The sequence below is a fragment of the Neomonachus schauinslandi genome, chromosome 11 (assembly GCF_002201575.2).
Source record: "Neomonachus schauinslandi chromosome 11, ASM220157v2, whole genome shotgun sequence".
Lineage (NCBI taxonomy): Eukaryota > Metazoa > Chordata > Mammalia > Carnivora > Phocidae > Neomonachus > Neomonachus schauinslandi.
Window position 1 is genome coordinate 319,743 of NC_058413.1, and position 18,038 is coordinate 337,780.

Below are 18,038 nucleotides of genomic sequence, written 5' to 3' on the forward strand. Positions count from 1 at the left end.
CCTGCTTGTGTTCCCTCTCTCGCTGTCTCTCTGTCAAATAAATAAAATAAAATCTTTTAAAAAAATAAAAGAAAAATAAAAAAGAATTATAGGTTGACAGTTATTTCTGTCAGTAGTCTGAAAATGAAGACAACTCCATTGTCTTCTGGCTTTTATACTTTCTGTCAGTCTTATTGTCATGCTCTGAAGACAGCATGTCTTCATGGGTGCTTGAAAGAATTCCTCTTTATTTTCTGTTAGCACTTTTACTATATGTGCCTCAATGTGTTTTTCCTTGTATTTATCCTTCTTGATGCTCATAGTGCTTCTAGAATATGTAGCTTGATATCTCTCATCAGTTTGAGGATATTCTCAGCTCTCTTATTTCTTCAAATATTTTGGATGCCCCTTTCTCTTTCTTTTTTTTTTAAGATTTTATTTATTTATTTGAGAGAGAGTGAGCGAGCAAGAGAGTGTGAACAGGGGGAGGGGAAGAAGAAGAGGGAGAAGCAGACTCCCTGCTGAGCAGGGAGCCCGATGCGGGGCTCGATCCCAGGACCCTGGGATTATGACCTGAGCCGAAGGCAGGAGCTTAACGACTGAGCCACCCAGGCGCCCCGCCCCCTTCTCTTTCTGATCTTCATTTAGGAATCAATTAAATATATGCTCAACCTTTCCATTCTATCCCACATGTCTCTTATACTCTTCACTAGACTTTATATCCTTTTGACTTTCTGTTTCAGTCTAGGTAATTTCTTTTGACCAGCCTTCTAGTTCACCAGTTCTCTCTTTATCTGTATCAAATCTGTTTCAACCACATCCACTGAATCCTTAAGTTTAGTTATTCTATTTTTCACTTTTGGAATTTCCATTTGTTTGTTTTTGATTCCACGTCTCCCCCTAACTGAATTAGTTAATCTTGTCTTTTGACAGTGTACTTAATTAAGAACATTAACTACAGTTATTTTAAAATCCTCATCTGATAATGGCATTATCTGCATCTCTGTTGGGACATTTTTTATTTAAATGCAATTAATTAACATATAATGTATTACTGCTTTCAGAGGTTCAGGCCTGTGATTCATCAGTCTTACACAACACACAGCGCTCACCACAACACATACCCTCCCCAATGTCCATCACCCAGCCACCCCATGCCACCCCATGCCTCCCACCCCCCTCCACTCCAGCAACCCTCAGTTTGTTTCCTGAGATTAAGAATCTCTTTTGGTTTGTCTTCCTCTCTGATTTCATCTTGTTTTATTTTTTCCCTCTCTTCCCCTATGAGCCTCTGTTTTGTTTCTTAGATTCCTCACATCAGTGAGATCATATGATAATTGTCTTTCTCTGATTGACTTATTTCGCTTAGCATAATACCCTCTCGTTCCATCCACGTCGTTGCAAATGGCAAGATTTCATTTTTTTGATGGCTGCATAATGTTCCATTGTATATATATACCGCATCTTCTTTATCCCTTCATCTGTTAATGGACATCTAGGCTCTTTCCATAGTTTGGCTATTGTGGATATTGCTGCTATAAACATTGGGGTGCAGGTGCCCCTTCAGATCACTAGATTTGTATTTTTGGGGTAAATACCCCAAAAATTCCTGGGTCATGTGGTAGCTCTATTTTTAACCTTTTGAGGAACCTCCATACTGTTTTCCAGAGTGGCTGCACCAGCTTGCATTCCCACCAACAGTGTAGGAGGTTCCCCTTTCTCCACATCCTCACCAACATCTGTTGTTTCCTGAGTGGTTAATTAGCCATTCTGACCAGTGTGAGGTGGTATCTCATTGTGGTTTTCATTTGTATTTCCCTGATGCCGAGTGATGTTGAGCATTTTTCCTGTGTCTGCTGGCCATTTGGATGTCTTCTTTGGAGAAATGTCTGTTCATGTCTTCTGCTCATTTCTTGACTGGAGTATTTGTTGTTTGGGTGTTAAGTTTGATATGTTTTTTTTTTAAGATTTTATTTATTTGACAGAGAGAGACACAGCGAGAGGGAACACAAGCAGGGGGAGTGGGAGAGGGAGAAGGCAGGGAGCCCGATGCGGGGCTCGATCTCAGGGCCCCGGGATCATGACCCGAGCCGAAGGCAGACGCTTAACGACTGAGCCACCCAGGCACCCCAAGTTTGATACGATTTTTATAGATGTTTGATACTAGCCCTTTATCTGATAAGGCATTTGCAAATATCTTCTCCCATTGTGTTGGTTGTCTTTTGGTTTTGTCAACTGTTTCCTTTGCTGTGGATGTCTTTTCTTTTTCTTGTCTGATTACTGCAGCTCGGACTTCCAGGACTGAGAGGGGACTTCCTTGTCTTGTTCGTGGTCTTAGGGGAAACGGTTTCAGGCCTTCATCACTGAGTATGAGATCAACTGTGGGCTTTCATACATGGGCTTTATTCTGTTGATGTACATTTCCTCAAAACCCACTATGCTTTTTATGTTGTATTTTGTCAAATGCTTTTTCTGTAACTATTGAGATGATCATATGGTTTTTGTCCTTTGTTAATGTGATGGATCACATTGGTTGATTTGCCAGAGAGGAAGTGGGTGGGAGATGGGCAAAATAAATGAAGAATATTAAGAACTATAAACTTCCAGTTATAAAATAAAGTCACAGAAATTTAAAAAGTACATGGGCACCTGAGTGGCTCAGTCATTAAGCGTCCGCCTTCGGCTCAGGTCATGGTCCCAGGGTCCTGGGATCGAGCCCCGCATCAGGCTCCCTGCTCGGCGGGAAGCCTGCTTCTCCCTCTCCCGCTCCCCCTGCTTGTGTTCCCTCTCTCGCTGTGTCTCTCTCTATCAAATAAATAAAATCTTTTAAAAAAAAGAAACTTAAAAAGTACAGCATAGTGAATGGCGTCAATACTATTGTAATAACTTTTAATGGGGACGGATGGTGAGTACACTTTTCGTGGGGAGCACTGAGTAATGTACAGAATTGCTGAACCACTAAGTTGTAGTCCTGAAACTAATGTAACGTTGTGTGTCGACTACAATAAATATTAAATAGAGGTTTCTGACAGAAATCACGGTGGATCCGTGAAAGGCATTTATACAGCCATTACAAATATGAAGGCACCTCTGCAGAGATGATAAAGATTTCTCAAATGTTCTTAAATGTTAATTTCTTAAAAGATTGATTTATTTATGAGAGAGAGTGTGCACACTCGCAGGTGTGAGCAGGGGGGAGGGGCAGAGGGAGAGGGAGAATCTGAAGCAGACTCCTCACCAAGCCCAAGCCCGTCAGAGGGCTTGTTCCCACGACCCGGAGATCTGACCTGAGCTGAAATCCAGACTCGGACATTGAACTGACTCGGCCACCAGGAGCCCCTCAAATGTTCTGACGTGGACAACGCATGCTGTGAACCCTTGGGGTGGGAGGACATTTGTGACGCACAGTCTGCCTACAAGGGCGGGTGCCGGGAGGACCTGAGCATGGGAGCTAAGGAGGGTGGGAGGGAGCCAAGCCTCCCCTTCCCACCGTGCGGGGTGCCAGGACCCTCCCCAGGAGCGTGACCTTCAAGGGGAAGGGCTCGGTGCTGACGGACCCCGCCGACGTGCACTGACGATGCGGGACCCCACTGGACAGAACGGTGGCACCCCGGGGTCCCGCCACTGCCTGGCACGCCCTCGGCTCTGTGTCCACAGGCAGTTGGGTGTGCTCGCGCTCTCTGGCTCTGGCTCGGCCTCACTCACATTGACCCGCTCGCCCCACGACCCCCGTGTAGGCAGGAGGTGCGGCTCCCACAGCGACAGGTCACAGGTGAGTGTGCGCTGCTCCCCGCTCCCTTCGGGCCGCTGTGGGGGCTCAGGCTCCGGAGGGGCGGCATGGCCTCCCGGGCAGTGGCCGAGGACACCGGACCCCCGGGCGCTGACCGTGAGCCGGCACGTGCAGCCCTTCCACAGCTCCGCGGGGGGAGGGCTGCCCCCCCTGCGGCCGGGGTCCTGGCCTCCTGGGCCAGGAGCCCCAGGCCCCTCCCCAACGGGACCACGAAGCCCCTCCTGCTCTCCCCTACACCCCTCCTCAGCCATTCGCCATCCTGCCATCCAGGGAGGGAGTTTGTTCTCACTGTTGCTGGCAAAGTTGTTCATGAGGATGACGTCCAGCTCACTGCTTTTTGCCTATTGTCGCCTGTGTTTGGGGGATCTCACAGACACCTCTGAGCCCCGCAAGCCCACAGGAACACTCGCTGGCTGGCCGTTCCAGCCAGCCGCGCGCTGCCGGCCCCGGGCTGGGGGACCCCACACCAAGCATCAGGTCAGCAGTTTCCCGGAGTTCCCGGACCCCCCGTGTGCTCCTGGTAGCGGGGTGCAGAGACCCTGTCATCTCGGCGTGATGTGTGTCCGGGACAGTGGCTGGGAAGGGAGTCTGGGGGTGGGAGTGCCACAGAGTGGGAGCCCACGTGGGATCCGCCAGCTCAACAAGTGTCCCCCCTCAGAGCTAGAGGGTTTCCTCCACTCTTGGCTCAGACAGACTGGTGATCGGCCCCCAGGAAGCAGACCCCTTTGTTCTCTGGAGGTTTTCATGCAGGGTCCTACTTGGATGTTTTTGGTTTGCAGCACCATGAAAGAGGACCTAGAGACCCTGCTGGCCTTGGAACGGGCCAACATCATAGCCAATTACACTCAGGTGAGGCCCAGCGAGGGACCATCGACGCTAGGAGCACCCACCGCAGGGGTGGGGCCCAGAGCCTGCAGGCACAGGGGAGGCCCAGGTGGGGCCCAGAGCCAAGGATGGGCCCGTCCAGCCCAGACAAGGCCCAGAGTCGTCAGGAACAAGTGAGACCCAGGGGAGGGAGGCATCAGTAGCAGGCGAGGGTCCATCGGGGATCCTAGTCATCAGTAGCCGATGAGGCCCAGGCGGGAATCCTAGTCATCAGTAGCCAGTGAGACCCAGGTGGGGCTCATCGGCAGCAGGTGCACCGGAGGCCCAGGCGGGGCTCATCGGCAGGCGGGAGCGGCTCTGGCCCAAAGGGAATCCTCAGCAGCAAGAGCAGTTATGTCCCAGGCGGGGATCAGAGCCAGAGTCCAGCAGAGGAGACCCAGGTGGGTATTGTTGCCCATAGGAGCAGGGCAAGCCGGTGGGGGTGGCGGGGATCATCGCTGGGAGAAGCAGGTGGGGCTGTCAGGCTGCTCCTGTGGGGCAGACAGGTCCCACCTCTCCTGCTGGGCCATTTTCAGCGGATCCTGGGCTCCCTGGGGTTGCAGGGGACGGAGGAGCCGTTCTGCTCCCTCCTTTCCCCCATGCCCCTGGCTCTGAGAGGACCCCCACCACGGGCCCCCTCTGTTTCAGGCACGCCCAGCAGGGTCTCCACGGGACCCATGGGAAGATGCTGAGCTCTCGCTGTGCAGGCTCACGGACCATCATGGCTTTCTGCAGTGAGTCACCGGGGCCCTCTTTCCTCCATCTCAAGGGGGGATTGCATTTGCAGGAACGCCTCTCTGGAGGCAGGACCCATCTCCCCAGCTCAGGGCCTCGACCCCTGGAGCCCTCTGAGGGCCAGAGTCTGGCCTGGGCTGGAGCTGAGAGACCCAGGAGGCAAACCCAGGAAGCGGGCAGGAATGGAGCTGGGCCTTGGAGGAGTGGCCTCCACGCCTGCTTCGGGGAGGCCCGGTGTCTGCCTCCTGCATTCAGACGGTGGGTCCAGTCAGTTCAGCAGGGGCTCCAGAGGGTGAGGGGCTCTGGGACACTGGTGTCCTTTCTGCAGGAGGGCAGTCTGGTCTGGGGCGAGGGTGGAGGGGTGCTCCTGGGTGACACCACCAGGCCAGGGCCGCCACAGCTCCTGAAGGCTTCTGCAGGACGGCAGGAAGATGCCCGGGACCAGGCCAGGTCAGGGAGGGAGGGTGGGAAGCAGAGGGAGGGGCCGACCAGCCTGGGCAGGAGGAGGGAAGAGGAGGAAGAAGCTGCCCAGGGGTGGGAACGAGGGAGGGGGGACAGCACAGTGGCCTTGGGACCCGGGAAGGAGGCCGCTGGGCCGCTGGTTGCCACGAGACCTCGCCATGGCTGGGGAATCCATGCGTGGCCACCGGGCTGCTCCCGGGGCCTCAGTCCCTCCCCGCCCAGGTACAGTGGCCGTCTGGAGCGGTCAGGGGTGGGCCATGCTCAGGGCTCTGATGAGACAAGGGGTAGACATGGGCCAGAAGGACAGAAGTGACCGACAAGAGGGGTGGCGTCAGGGGACAGTAGGGGTGATGGTCAAGGTGAGGGAGAGGCAGGCTGGACGCTGAGCAGTCAGGCCCTGTGAAGGCATGGGGTCCTCAGTCGGACGGGCCCAGGGGGCACCTGGCTGCCCTGACAGGTCTTGGGCTGGCCCATCCCAGGACGGGGGCAGTCACCTCGTGGGGGCTGCTCAGATGCCCCCGCCCGGCCCACCTGCCGGCAACAACCCTTCTCACAGCCCCAGGCAGGACGCTGCCCCGCTGTGCCCCAGGCACCTGGCAGCCCCTGCCCTCCCTGGGGTCAGCCCACCCCTCCTGGGGCTTCTGGGCCGAGCCTTGGGGCTGTGGGGCCGGGGGCCCAGTCCTCAGGCTCTGCTTCTCTTGCCTTCCAGGGAGGAGATGCCCGGCCCCAGCCCCCACGAGGCAAAGGTACGAGCCTGTCCTGGGGCTCGGGCAGGACGTGCTGGGTGGGCATGGGGCCAGGGGACAGCAGACCCGGTCCCCAAAGCAGTCCCAAGGGCTGTTTCACCAAATCCCCCGTCCCAGCACCCGACGCGCTGCTGGGGCCAAGCCTGAGCCCCAGAGCCGCGGTTAGCGGGAGCGGCCCTGTGCCCCTCGGGCTCTCTGAGTCTGTTCACATGAAGGCCCCTGGACGCTGCCCAGGTGCCAGTCTACACAGCGGGCGGCTCATCTGCTGCCCTCTTGTCTTGTTCCAGCAACTTCGCCAGGAGACCTGGAGAGCCGACAAGTGGGTGAAGATGCTGAGGAACTGGGAGCACCACTGGGTCAGCGAGAAGGTGCGGCGCTGCGTGCCCGCAGACGGCACTGTGTCCCAACGGGGTGGGGTGCATACAGCCCTCAGCCTCCCCGCAACCCCAGACCCCACGAGAGTCCCCCTGCCTGGGGAGAGTCTGCTGCCCGAGCCCAAGCCTCCCCAGGCCCAAGGAGGGCACCAGAGGGGCCGGCAGGTCAGGGCCACTGTCCCCTCCTCCTTGTGGGAGACCCAGCCTCTCTGGAGACGCCATGGAACTAAGACCAGAACCTTCTCGAGGCCTCGTGCTCCTGGGGATCACAGAGCCGTCCCGGGCCTGGCTCAGCAGCGTTGCCTTCTGTCCTGTAGATGCATCGTCGGGTGTATAAAAGGGTCCCTCCGCAGGTGCGAGGTCAAGTGTGGACCTTCCTGCTTGATATTGAGAAGGTGAAGTCCACCAACCAAGGGGTCTACGAGGTAAGCCCTTCCAAACCCAGCAGAGCCATGGCCCTTGGGTGAGGCCTTGGCGGGAGCTTAGGGGAACGCGTGGGGAGAGGCGAGCTCAGGCCCCAGACTGGTCTCAGTCCTGGAGGACAGGCCCCTGTGCGGGGGGAGGGGAGGAGCGTCAGGCTGACCATCGAGAGTCCCCTCCCTACCCAGGGCTGCTGAGCTCCAGGCCTGACGCTGGTATCACGGGCACGATGGGCCCGTGTGCGGGGCCCCAGCCTCAGAGACAAAGGAGGAAGGTGGTTTCTGCAGGACACACTCATGGGGCGGCTAGCGGCGCTCCCTCTTCGGAGGGCAGCTGGGGACAGTTAGGCTCCCAAGTCCTGAAGCCGGCTCCTCCTTCCCGGTTCTGCCCACAGAAGATAAAGGAGCAGGCCCAGCTCTTCTCCAAGGACAGCAGGCAAATTGACCTGGACGTGAACCGGACCTTCCAGAACCATGTCATGGTCCGGGACCGCTATGGGATCAGGTGAGGCTGCGGGACAAGCAGGGTCCGGGGGCCCCAGGGGACACTCTGGGGGTCAGGGGTGGCCCAGGGGGCTTCTGGGTGGGCAGGGCGGGCTCTCTGAGGAGAGGGGGACGTTGGCAGCAAACACAACCCGGCCGCATGGGAAACGTGCTTGGGATGACCCAGTGGCCCCCTCCCCGGGTCTGTGTCGATGGGGAGGGCGCCACGACGGGGCCTCGCGGCGTCCCTGTGTGAGCGGAACCCCCAAGGTTGGCGTGGAGCTGCTAGTGAGGAGCTGGCAACAGAGGGTGGAGGCCATGGGTGGGGGCACTGCGGGGCTGGGGGCCGGGCAGCACAGCCTCGGCTGGACGAGGACACACATGGACCGATGAGGGTCACAGGGGTCAAAGGGACAGCCACTCTTGGTGTTTTTCTGCATGTATTTGCATTTGATGGTAGACAGTTGACACTGTACAGATCAGTGGTATGATGAACCCCCAAATGCCGTCCCCGGTGCAGCCCAGGTCGTGTGCTCACCATCCGCGACCCCAGCAGCAAGTGTGTCCCAGCAAAGCCCAGACCTCGGGTCAACACTGTCTATAGTCATCTCCGTATGCGCCTTAGAAATGGGAGTTCCCGGTGGAGGCGTGCCCCCCCCAACCGGCTCCAGCCTGCAAGGAATTAGTGCAGCGCCTCAGTGTGTGGACGGTGTTGGCGCCTCCCCGGCCCCCGTCGGGGTCTCTGGACGGTCTGTCGTCCTCAGGAGCCCAGGTTTGGTGTTGAGTCGCCAGGTGCGGGGGAGACCCTGATGATGCAGGGGCCCAGTGGGAGGTGGGGAAGGCAGTGTGCGCCCAGACAGGTGGGGTGCAGCCGGATCGCCACGGGAGAAGGAGCTCTGTCTGTGCGGCTGGCGGCTGGCGGTGTGCTTCACAGCCCGGGGCCCTGGGGAGGCTGACCTGGAGGCCGGGAAGGGAAGGCTGGCAGCTGCCAGGCAGGCGTGGACTGAGCCTTCCAGGGGGCCATCCCCAACCCGTCTCATGAGGAGACGCCGACGTTCCCCCACCAAGGGGGGTGCCTTGTACCCCGGAACCTGGGTGGCCGCTGCGTCGGCCTTGGCCCTCAGAGTGCGGCCAGGTCACGGCTGACCTGTGACGCCTGGTCCAGGGCGAGCCAGCCTCCGGCAGCCTGATGCCCCCAGGCACCACCCCAAACCCCCATCCCCCTATGACTACTGCGCTGTGACCTCACACAGAAGGGCCCTGATGTGAGGGCGGGCCCTGCCCGGCGGCACACCTGGGCACAGGATCGTGAGGTTTCTATAAGGGCCTCTCGGTAAATAGTCTCCACTTCGGCCGATCTGCCCCCGACCTCGAAAGCAGCCTGTTCCTTCTGTGCACTCGGGCGCAGCTACATTCCCATGTGGGATTCCAGGTTCAACCCTTACCCGCGTTACAGGGTGGTGGTAACGCATTCTGGGCATTGGAAAACCAGAACGCCAGAGAAGGGACAGGCCGTGGACACGGAGGAAGAGGCTGGTCAGCTGGGAGGAATAGGCAGGAGAGGAATCTTGGACAAGCTGGAGTTTATCTCAATCACAAACTTGCCCTCTGCAAAGACACCATTCAGAGAGCAGGGAGGAAAGCTACAGAGCGGGAGAGATATTTGGAATGGCACATCTAATGCGGGGCCCTTGCCGACCGAGGACAAGCCGCTCTGTGATGGAACACATGACCCGACGCACAGTGGACACAAGACCTGAACAGACACTTGAGCCAAGAAGATGCACACGCACACACACACACACACACACACACAATGTGCATTCATCCAGGGTGTGTCTGGGGACAGGGCTGAGCCTTCGTACCACCGCGAGACATCAGCGCCCGCCACACACCCCGGTTAGGAAGGCTGGGGGCACCCAGTGCTGGCGCCCAAGGGGGCAGCGGGAGCTGGGGTGCAGGGTCATGCAGCCACGCTGGACGGCAGGCTGGCGGCTTCTTACAGAGCTGAGCAGAGCCTCACCATATGCCCCAAAGTGCTCACAGTTACTGACCCAACTGGTTCGAAATCTTTTATCCAAGTAAAACCTGAGTGAAGGTTCTGTGCACAATGACTCAACCTGGAAGCACCCAAGCTGCTCTTAGGTGAACAGACACTGGGATTCCAAAACAGGGAATACGCTTCAGGGACACACAGGACCACGCTATGGACGCGCTGGATGCTATGGGAGCACCTGGGCTTCGTCTGGCTCGGGGAAGGAAGCCAGATCCTATGGTTGCATTCACAGCACCAGGAACAAGCCAGACCACGGGGAGGAGAAGCCTCAGGGGCTGGGGGAGCGGTGCAGGGGGAGCGCCTGGCCACCAAGGGGCCGTTCAGGGTGGGGCAGTGGCCCCAGGGCTGGAGGGGGGAGCTGGGGGCTCAGTGAAAACCCAGGAGCTGCCCATCCCACAGCGGGCGCTTTCATGGAGGCAAACGGCAAACGGCAGAATGAAAATAAACTCCATCCCATGGTATGTCTGAGCTAGCTGCCGGTCATTGTGTGGAGACCTGACCCCATAGACACGTCAGCCCCCGAGCTGCCCTGAAGACCCAGGTCCGTGGGGCTGCGTTCCGCACCTGGCCGGCCTCGCTCAGACAGGAGCAACCCACCCTGCTCTCCCTTTCCTAGGCAGCAAGCCCTGTTCCATGTGCTCTCGGCGTATTCTGTCTACAACCCCGTGAGTCTGCAACCCCGTGAGTCTGTGAGTCTCCCCGCTGCCAGGCCTGCTGCCCCGCGGGTGCCCTTTGTCCTGCGGATTCCTGACCAACCAGGACACGTAGCCGGGACTCCAGCTCCCATTGTCCCAGGGGCACGAGGGAGGGGCTCTCGACTCTAGGACTGAGGCCGGGGCTGGGGTGCAGACCTGACTGCAGGGGGAGGGACGGCCCCTGAGTCCGAGCGCTGGGGCTGCCAGGTACTCTAGCGTGCGTCGCTGTTGCCCTAAAACTCGGGTCTCGATCCTGAAGGGACCGAACTGGGAATGAGAACCTGAGCAGGGAGGGAAGTTCCCCTACCCTGACCTCCACCACGTTGAGGTGGCCACGTTCCATCGGGGTTGGCTCTTGCAGGAGGTGGGCTACTGCCAGGGCATGAGCCAGATCGTGGGGGTCCTGCTGATGTTGCTGTGCGAGGAGGTTGCATTCTGGGCGCTGGCTCAGCTGATGACCACGGAGAGCCACGCCATGCACGGTAGGGGCCGGCAGGGCGCCTGGATGGGACCTGGAGCTCGGGACAGGCCCCCCGCAGGGCAGCTCTAGCAGCGGGGCAGGCCAGGACCCCCCACTCAGCCCGCCTCCCGGCCGGCAGAGGACACCGCCTCCCCGGGGGGCCTTCGGGGTCCTGTAGCCTGGCCACTGGCCCCACCATTTGCAGACCATTCTCGCATTCCCGCGGGTCCTGCAGCCTCCTGCCTGGCTGCCCGGCTGCCGGCCTGCCCCCCAGGCCCCCTTCCAGCCCATGGCCAGACGAAGCCCAGGTGGCAACATCTACTGCTCCCGTGGCCCCAGCCTGGATCCCAGCCCAGGAGATGGCCCTGCACGCCCCCGTCACCCTCCCCGTGGGCGGCACCCCCTGCCCCTCAGGGCTGGGGCCCCCTTGCCCCGGTTGCCACCGCCACAGCAAAGGGTTGCCGGGTCAGCCGGGCCTGGTCCTCAGCCCGGGGCCTCCAACCAGCGGGGTCTCTGTGAGGAGGAGGGTCCTCTGCCCCTGCCCCCCAGGCCTGGCCGGCAGTCCTGCTGCCTGGGAAGAGCGGGGCCAGCCAGGGCTCGGGAGGGCTGTGGGCACACTCTGCAGTCAGGGCATGGGAGAGGAGACCCCTGCCAGGACTCACCCCCCCACACCTGGTGCAGGAGAAAGCCCTGATGGTTAGGGGGCCTGGGGCCTTCTCAGGCTTCTTCATTCCAGGGCTCCCCAAACTGCTAAGGTTCCAGGCCCATCACAGCCTTATTAAAGCACAAGAGCTGCCGAAGCTAAAGAAGCACCTGGCAAGTAGAAGCTCCCCAGAGGCCCTGTCCCCATGGCCTGGGGCTGGGGTGTGGGGCGAGCAGAACCCTGCCAAAGTGGCCCTGTCCTGTTCCTTCTCCTGCTGGGCCCAGGGGCGTCCTCAGGGCTGAGCGGGGCCTTGGCGAGTGTGTCCACCTGGCTCCATGGGGCCCTGGCCCAGGGGTTTGGGGCCGCTGGGTGGGTCCTGAGCACCTTCCACACTTCCGTCAGGACAAGGAACAGATGTGCACTGGCATTTACACCGCCAAGTGGTTCCTCCAGCGTTTCATTGACCAGGTAAGGCCCCCCAAGCTGACCTGCTCCCTGCCCTGCTCCCTGCCCCTGGCCCCCGGGGAGGCCCCAGCTGAGCCTCACTGTCCAGGGCAGCCAGACCCAACCCGGAAGCCCGAAGGCTGAGGCTTGAAGCCCAAACCCATCCTGGAGAACCCAAGAGACCCCCTTGAGGTGGTTCTGGGGGACGGGCTATGTCCACCTCAGCTCCCCCTGGGAAAGTCAGGTCAGCCTGGGGAGTGGACAGGCCCTTGTCCCATTCCGCAGCCAGCCTGGAGTCCTCTAAGGGCCTCTGGCCCCCAAGGGTGGGGCAGAATCTGTGGCCCCCAGGTTTGCGGGTCGTGCTTGCCAGGCCCTTACCCCCCGGGGTCGTTTGGAGCCCCGACAGGAGGGGCTGGGGGGCCTCATCTGATGCAGCCAGTGGGCCCCACCGAGACTGCCCCTCCCACACCTGCTGTCCCCACAGACCCCCTTCTTGCTCATTCTGAAGCTCTGGGATGCCTACATCCTGGACGGGGAGCCATGGCGTATACCATCCTCAAGATGCACAGCAGTGAGCGAGCCCGAGGGAGCCCAGGTGTGCCCGAGGAGGGGGGGGCTGGCCCACCGCCCGAGCGAGCGAGGTGCAGGCCTCGGTGGAGGACAGAGGCCGGCAGGGGGCTGGGCGGGGCACCCCGGAGAGGAGCAGCCTGCATGGGACCTCCCCCTGCCACGGGCAGCCCGTGGCGCTCCTGGGACAGCTGGACCCCAGCAGCTGTCCATGGGAGGCACCCTGGGGTGGCAGGGCAGGGTCCCTCTGGGTCTGACTCACACCCATTGCCCAGAACACCTCTTGAAGCTGCTCCTGGAAGGTCTTCGGGAGTTTCTGCAGGACACCCTGGCCCAGCCCTGGGCCCTGGAGGATGAGGTGGTGCTCAGACACCTTCGATCCTCCATGGCCAGCTCTGAAGGATAAGTGCGACCTGCCCCCTCCAGGTGGGCTCAGGGCCCCATCCCCTCCCAATTCACCCTCCTGGGGCAGGACACAGGGGACAGAGCCCCCGGGGCTTTCCTCCTCATCTCTGTCCCTCTCCTCTTCTGCTCCAACCTTGGGGAACCCAGGCCGGGGCCAGGCGTCCGGGCGCTCACTGCAGCGGCTGGGCATCAGCACCTGGAGGGCTGTTGTCAGGGGCAGGCCAGGGTGGACATGCAGGGAGCCACGAGCACACGCTGGGCCCCAGCCAGCTGGGGACAAACAGCCTGCTGGGGACGCTGACGCAGCCTGCCTCTTTGCAGCCGGTCCTGAGGAGTTCCCCACGAAGCCCCTGGGCCTGGAGGAAGTGTCCCCGGCACCCAAGCCCCGCCTCCCTTCTTGCGTTGAGACGCTCCCCAGAGTGGACGGGCCGGCCTCCCCGGGCCCAGCCACCCAGCATGAGCAGCCAGGACCCCTTCCCGGCCAGGCCATCCTCAAGGCCAAGGAGCTGCTGCAGGAGGGAATGTCCACGGAGCCCTCAGCTGCACCCCTGCAGCTGGGAGGGCCAAGGGCCCAGGTTCTGGCCCGGCTGCCCCCAGCCCAAGACCCCTTGCTGGCTGGGCTGTCCCCACAGCAATGGAATTCCCTCCCCAACCTCCCGGTGCACCAGGAGGGTGCAGGCAGGTGGCCCCCCGACATGGGCTCGAAGCCACAGCACTGGGTCCCTTTCCGTTCAGCCCCTGCCTGGGCCACCCCAGTGGGCACACCACAGACCAGGCCCCGGAATGCCCCTGGGACTCTCGGGACGGGGTACCCCCAGCCCAGGAAAGAGGAAGCTGTAGGGCCCAGGACACCCTTCCTGCCCTGTGGCCACTGCAGCTCATGCCCCTCTCGGGGGTGACCAGCACAGCCGAGACAGAGCCAGGGCCGCGCTGAGCCACAGCCCCGAGGCCCCGCACCTGCCCGGGACCGTCCGACCTCTGCGTCCACAGGGCTGCTAGATGCTTCCTGGCCTCTGGAGCAGAGCGTGATGCTGAGCGTGGGGGCCCTGGGGCTCTGGGCAGCCAGCACCATGCCCTGCCTCAACACACTGGCCTGCCTGGACAGCGGCAACCCCTCCAGGAGCACAAGTCCCTGAGCTGGGGGGACCTCAACTGGCCTGGCCCCAGGCCCTGGGGGGGCAGAGACGACACGAGCCCCCCCATGAACAAAATGAAGATGGATGGGACGGAGCCCCCCCTGGCCCTGGCCAGTGCTGGGTTCTGGCCCAAGCCTGGGCGAGCCCTCTCAGAGCTGTGTGTGGCCCCCTGGGACCTGAGCATGCCCCACAGATCCACGTCTCTGACCTAAGGCAGCGCTGGGAACCACCGGCCACCCCAGCTAAGGCTCAGCAGGCGCAGGCTGGTGGGGGGTGGGGGGGCCTCCCCCTCCCCCACAGCAGGAGGCAGGTGCCGCCAGAGGCTGGCTCTCCGAGTCACCCGGCAGCAATGGGCAGAGGCCGAGGCCATGCAGACGTGCTGGGACCCTGCCCGGGAGCCCCAGAGCTCCAGCTCAGGTCGGCCGTCCTCAGCACCCGCCTCTTGGTGGCCCCGAACTCAGAAATGTGCCACCCCCCGGAGTCAGCACAGGCTCCAAGGTGGGGGACACGAGCGCCCACGCCCCCCTGTGATTTCAGCCTTCCCCTAAAGAAGCAGGTCTCCCTCCCCAGAGAAAGGCTTGCACCCTTGGTTCTGAGCCCGTTTGCTGCTGAAAGTTCAATAAAGTGTTGTGTTAAAACGCAAAGCCAGCCTGGTCCTGCGGCCCCAGAGCTGCGTGCAAGAGGCGCTAGACAGCCAGCCAGACAGCACAGGGTGGCTGGGCCCAGGCCACCTCACCAGCCCCTACAGGGGTCCCTGCAGAGGGGCCTCCGGGCAGACAAAGCTGAGGGTCCCAGGTGCCTTCCAATCTCGGCCAGACGCCAGGGTCAAGACCATCCAATAATTTACTGCGACTCAGCCTGTGGCCAAAGGGCCAGGACGGGGCTGGGAGGAGAGTGACAGCCAGGGTGCCGGTGGCCTCAGTTCACCACAGTCTGTGCAAAGCGTCCTGGGAGGTCTGCGGTCACTCTGTCCAGGGAGCCTGGGCTGGCCGGGCTCCGGTGGCACTTCCTTCCTTCCTTCCCCTCCTCCTTCCTCCGTTGGCACCTCCTCCCGGCATCTGGCACCTCCACGCCCCCTGCCTGCGCTGCTGGGGCACAGAGGGCCTGCGGGGATGTCAGCGGGGGCCTGGAAGGGACGTCAGGAGAGCAGGCACTTGCAGCTCATGCAGCCTGGGCCACCCTCGTCGGGCGGGCTCAGCTTTCGCACCTTGTGCTGCCGGATCTCTCGCACCAGCGTGTAGAAGGCGTCCTCCACGCCCTAGGAAGAAGGGGCCGGCTCAGAGTGGGACTCGGCCTGGGGGCCTGACAGGGGAGGGGGACCAAGGGACCCCGGCCTCCAGCTCATGCAGAATCCCGGCCCTTCCCCTCCCTCTCCCCACCCCGACTCCCACACGTGGGCAGCCGGGCCCTGCTCCTCCCACAGCCCCAGGGCTACCCCCATCAGGCAGCTCGCTCCTCAGGAGCTCCCCCACAGGGCGGGCCTTGGTCTGGCTCCCAGCTTGAACACCCCGTGTCCCACTCCTGTCTGACCTAGCAGCCTTGTCCCCACCAGCCCGTGAAGGGGGCAGGGCCAACAAGGGCCCACGGGGCTCTCTGGGGGCCGAGGGGCCAGGGCCCCAGGGTCACCGCTCCGGCCTGGCTCAGGGCAGCTCTCTCCAGGGACCTCCGCCTCTCCCTGGAGCTGTGTCAGCCCAGACCCTGGGCCCTGGCCTCCCTCGCTGCCCTGCCGTCCGGGGACACTTACAGCGCTAGGGGCCGCTGGGTCACAGGGGTCCCGGAGGGTCCCAGAGGGTCCCGGAGCTGGAGCCAGAGCCAGAGCGGCTGCCCTGTGTGGGGGGAGAGGGGGCAATGAGCACTGCTCCCTGGCAGGGGTGGGGCGGGGCGGGTCCCTGGCTAGCTGTGGGGTGGGGAGCCGGCTCACCTGGCGAGTCTTGGCCGACGTCTCGATATAGGGGATGCCATAGCTGCGGGCGAGGTCCTGCGCCTGCCGGGACTCCACGGTGCGAGCAGCCAGGTCACACTTGTTCCCCACCAGCACCATGGGCACGTCATCGGAGTCCTTCACTCGCTTGATCTGCTCCCTGTAAGGAAGAAGGGGGCAGCCAGTCTCTGAGCTGCAGGCACAGCTGCATCCAGGCCCCGGACAGAGAGACACAAGGAGAAACGGACAGGGAGGCCCCTGAGGGCCGGCCAGCAGCTCACCTGTACTGGTGGATGTCCTCGAAAGACTTGGTGTTGTTGATGGCAAACACACACAGGAAGCCCTCTCCAGTGCGCATGTACTGGTCCCGCATGGCACTATATTCCTCCTGGCCCGCCGTGTCCAAAATGTCCAGCAGGCACGTTTCACCATCGATAACCACTTGCTTCCGATAGGAGTCCTGCAGGAGGACAGTGCTTCAGGGCCCCCCCCCCACCTCTCCTAGGATGGGGCGATCCAACCACCAGCCCCTCCTGGGCACCTTTCTCGCCCCGCCCCCAGGTCCCACAAGGAGGGGATGCCCTCCTATGGAGCACACAGAAGACAAGCCCACATCAGGATTCAGGGCTGGGGACAGGAACAGCAACACTCACCTCGATGGTGGGGTCATACTCATCCACGAAGTGGTTCTGGATGAGCTGGATGGTCAGGGCACTCTTCCCCACACCTCCAGCGCCCACCACCACAAGCTTATATTCTGTCATCGCTCCTCAAGGGATGCAGCCCAGGGCACTGTGGTGGTCTCCTGTCCCACCTGCTGAGGGAGCTGCACTCAGCCATGGCCCAGCCACGCAGAGCAGGCCTGTGGAGCTCCCTGGGCTGGCCCGCCCCACCCTCTGGCCCCAGACAACCAGGGAACGGGGGAAGCCGCCAGAATGGTGGCCCAGCCGCCCACCTGTGGCACCTCCAGCCCAGGGCTGGGAGATGGCCCCCACCTTCAGCTGCACTTATGGTTGTGAGAGAGCACGGAGCTGGCCCCCCAAAGGCAGAGCTGACAGCTGAGAGCATCTCCCAACCACGCACCCAAATTAGAAGTTGCTGGGTAGGCAGAAAGCCTGAACTGGAGGCCCTGCAGGCTGAGGTTACCAGTCCCCTCCCTGCAAGAACAGGTCTTGCCACAGTGGAGCGCACAGAAGCATGCCCAGGCAGGCCAGTGCCATCCTACAACCGGCTCCGGCCCCACCAAGCGTGTTGCTGCTTTGGACAAGCATTTACTGAGCGCCTACTGCATGCCAGCCGCTGTTCCAGGCTCAGCGTGACAGGCAGAGAAAGAAGCCCCTGCACCCTTCTCCAAGGAAAAGACGGGCACACGTTAAAATAAGGGGAACCCCGCGGTATCTTGTTACCATATGAGCTTTGGAGAAAAGGAGGCAGATGAGGCAGCCGGGTGCGGGGTGGGGCGGGGTGGGGCGGGGTCCTGGTAAGCAGACTGAGAGGAACAGACCCAACGGAGGTGCGGAGCGGGGGCACAGGTGAGAAAGAATCAAAGCCTGGGCCAAGGCCTCCAGCTGGGGTGTCCCAATTTGTGAGGGTTAACGAGGGGGTGCCCTTGCTCTTGTCCCCAGTGGACAGTGATTTCCTAACCCCCGACTCGCCTGCTGTGTATCGTGATGGCCGCCTGGTGCCCGAGCCCTTGGGAGCGCGCCTTGCGACTAAAGGGGGGCCGCAGCGGACCTCAGTTCGGAGGGCCCCCCGCACGCTGCCCAAGAGCACTGCTGGGGCCCCACGGAGGGCAGGGCCAGGGACGCGGAGACACGGCGCCCCCGCCGCCGCCCGCAGTCCCGGCCGCAGCGCCCTGC

The 18,038-nt window shown here is 61.4% G+C and overlaps 2 protein-coding genes and 1 long non-coding RNA gene across 7 annotated transcripts in view; 2 read left to right on the plus strand and 1 right to left on the minus strand.

Moving 5' to 3' along the window:
* Positions 1 to 3,706: 3,706 nt before the first annotated feature.
* LOC110582246 lies at positions 3,707 to 6,918 on the plus strand. The gene is made up of 5 exons (XR_002480433.1): positions 3,707 to 3,751; positions 4,549 to 4,618; positions 5,282 to 5,371; positions 6,540 to 6,576; positions 6,864 to 6,918. It is a non-coding gene; the product is annotated as an uncharacterized LOC110582246 (long non-coding RNA).
* An 8,165-nt stretch (positions 6,919 to 15,083) lies between these two features.
* The window catches only part of HRAS (HRas proto-oncogene, GTPase), a 3,547-nt gene continuing 592 nt past the window's right edge, over positions 15,084 to 18,038 (minus strand). Inside the window, exons 1-5 of one of the 5 annotated variants that reach the window (XM_021692146.1) lie at positions 17,835 to 18,012; positions 16,833 to 16,993; positions 16,461 to 16,639; positions 16,180 to 16,339; positions 15,084 to 15,516 (exon numbers count right to left, since the gene is read on the minus strand). In XM_021692146.1, the coding sequence (XP_021547821.1) occupies positions 15,397 to 15,516; positions 16,180 to 16,339; positions 16,461 to 16,639; positions 16,833 to 16,943 (570 nt within the window). In that variant the 5' untranslated portion in view covers positions 16,944 to 16,993; positions 17,835 to 18,012 and the 3' untranslated portion in view covers positions 15,084 to 15,396. Of the gene's footprint in view, positions 15,517 to 16,002; positions 16,085 to 16,179; positions 16,340 to 16,460; positions 16,640 to 16,832; positions 16,994 to 17,134; positions 17,536 to 17,834; positions 18,013 to 18,038 lie in introns of those variants that run through there. The other 4 variants (XM_021692145.1, XM_021692144.1, XM_044919210.1 and 1 more) reach the window with 4 other exon arrangements.
* The window catches only part of LRRC56 (leucine rich repeat containing 56), a 22,271-nt gene continuing 21,889 nt past the window's right edge, over positions 17,657 to 18,038 (plus strand). Inside the window, exon 1 of the mRNA XM_021692149.2 lies at positions 17,657 to 17,711. The gene's annotated coding sequence lies outside the window, so the exon portion shown is untranslated. The remainder of the gene's footprint in view (positions 17,712 to 18,038) is intronic.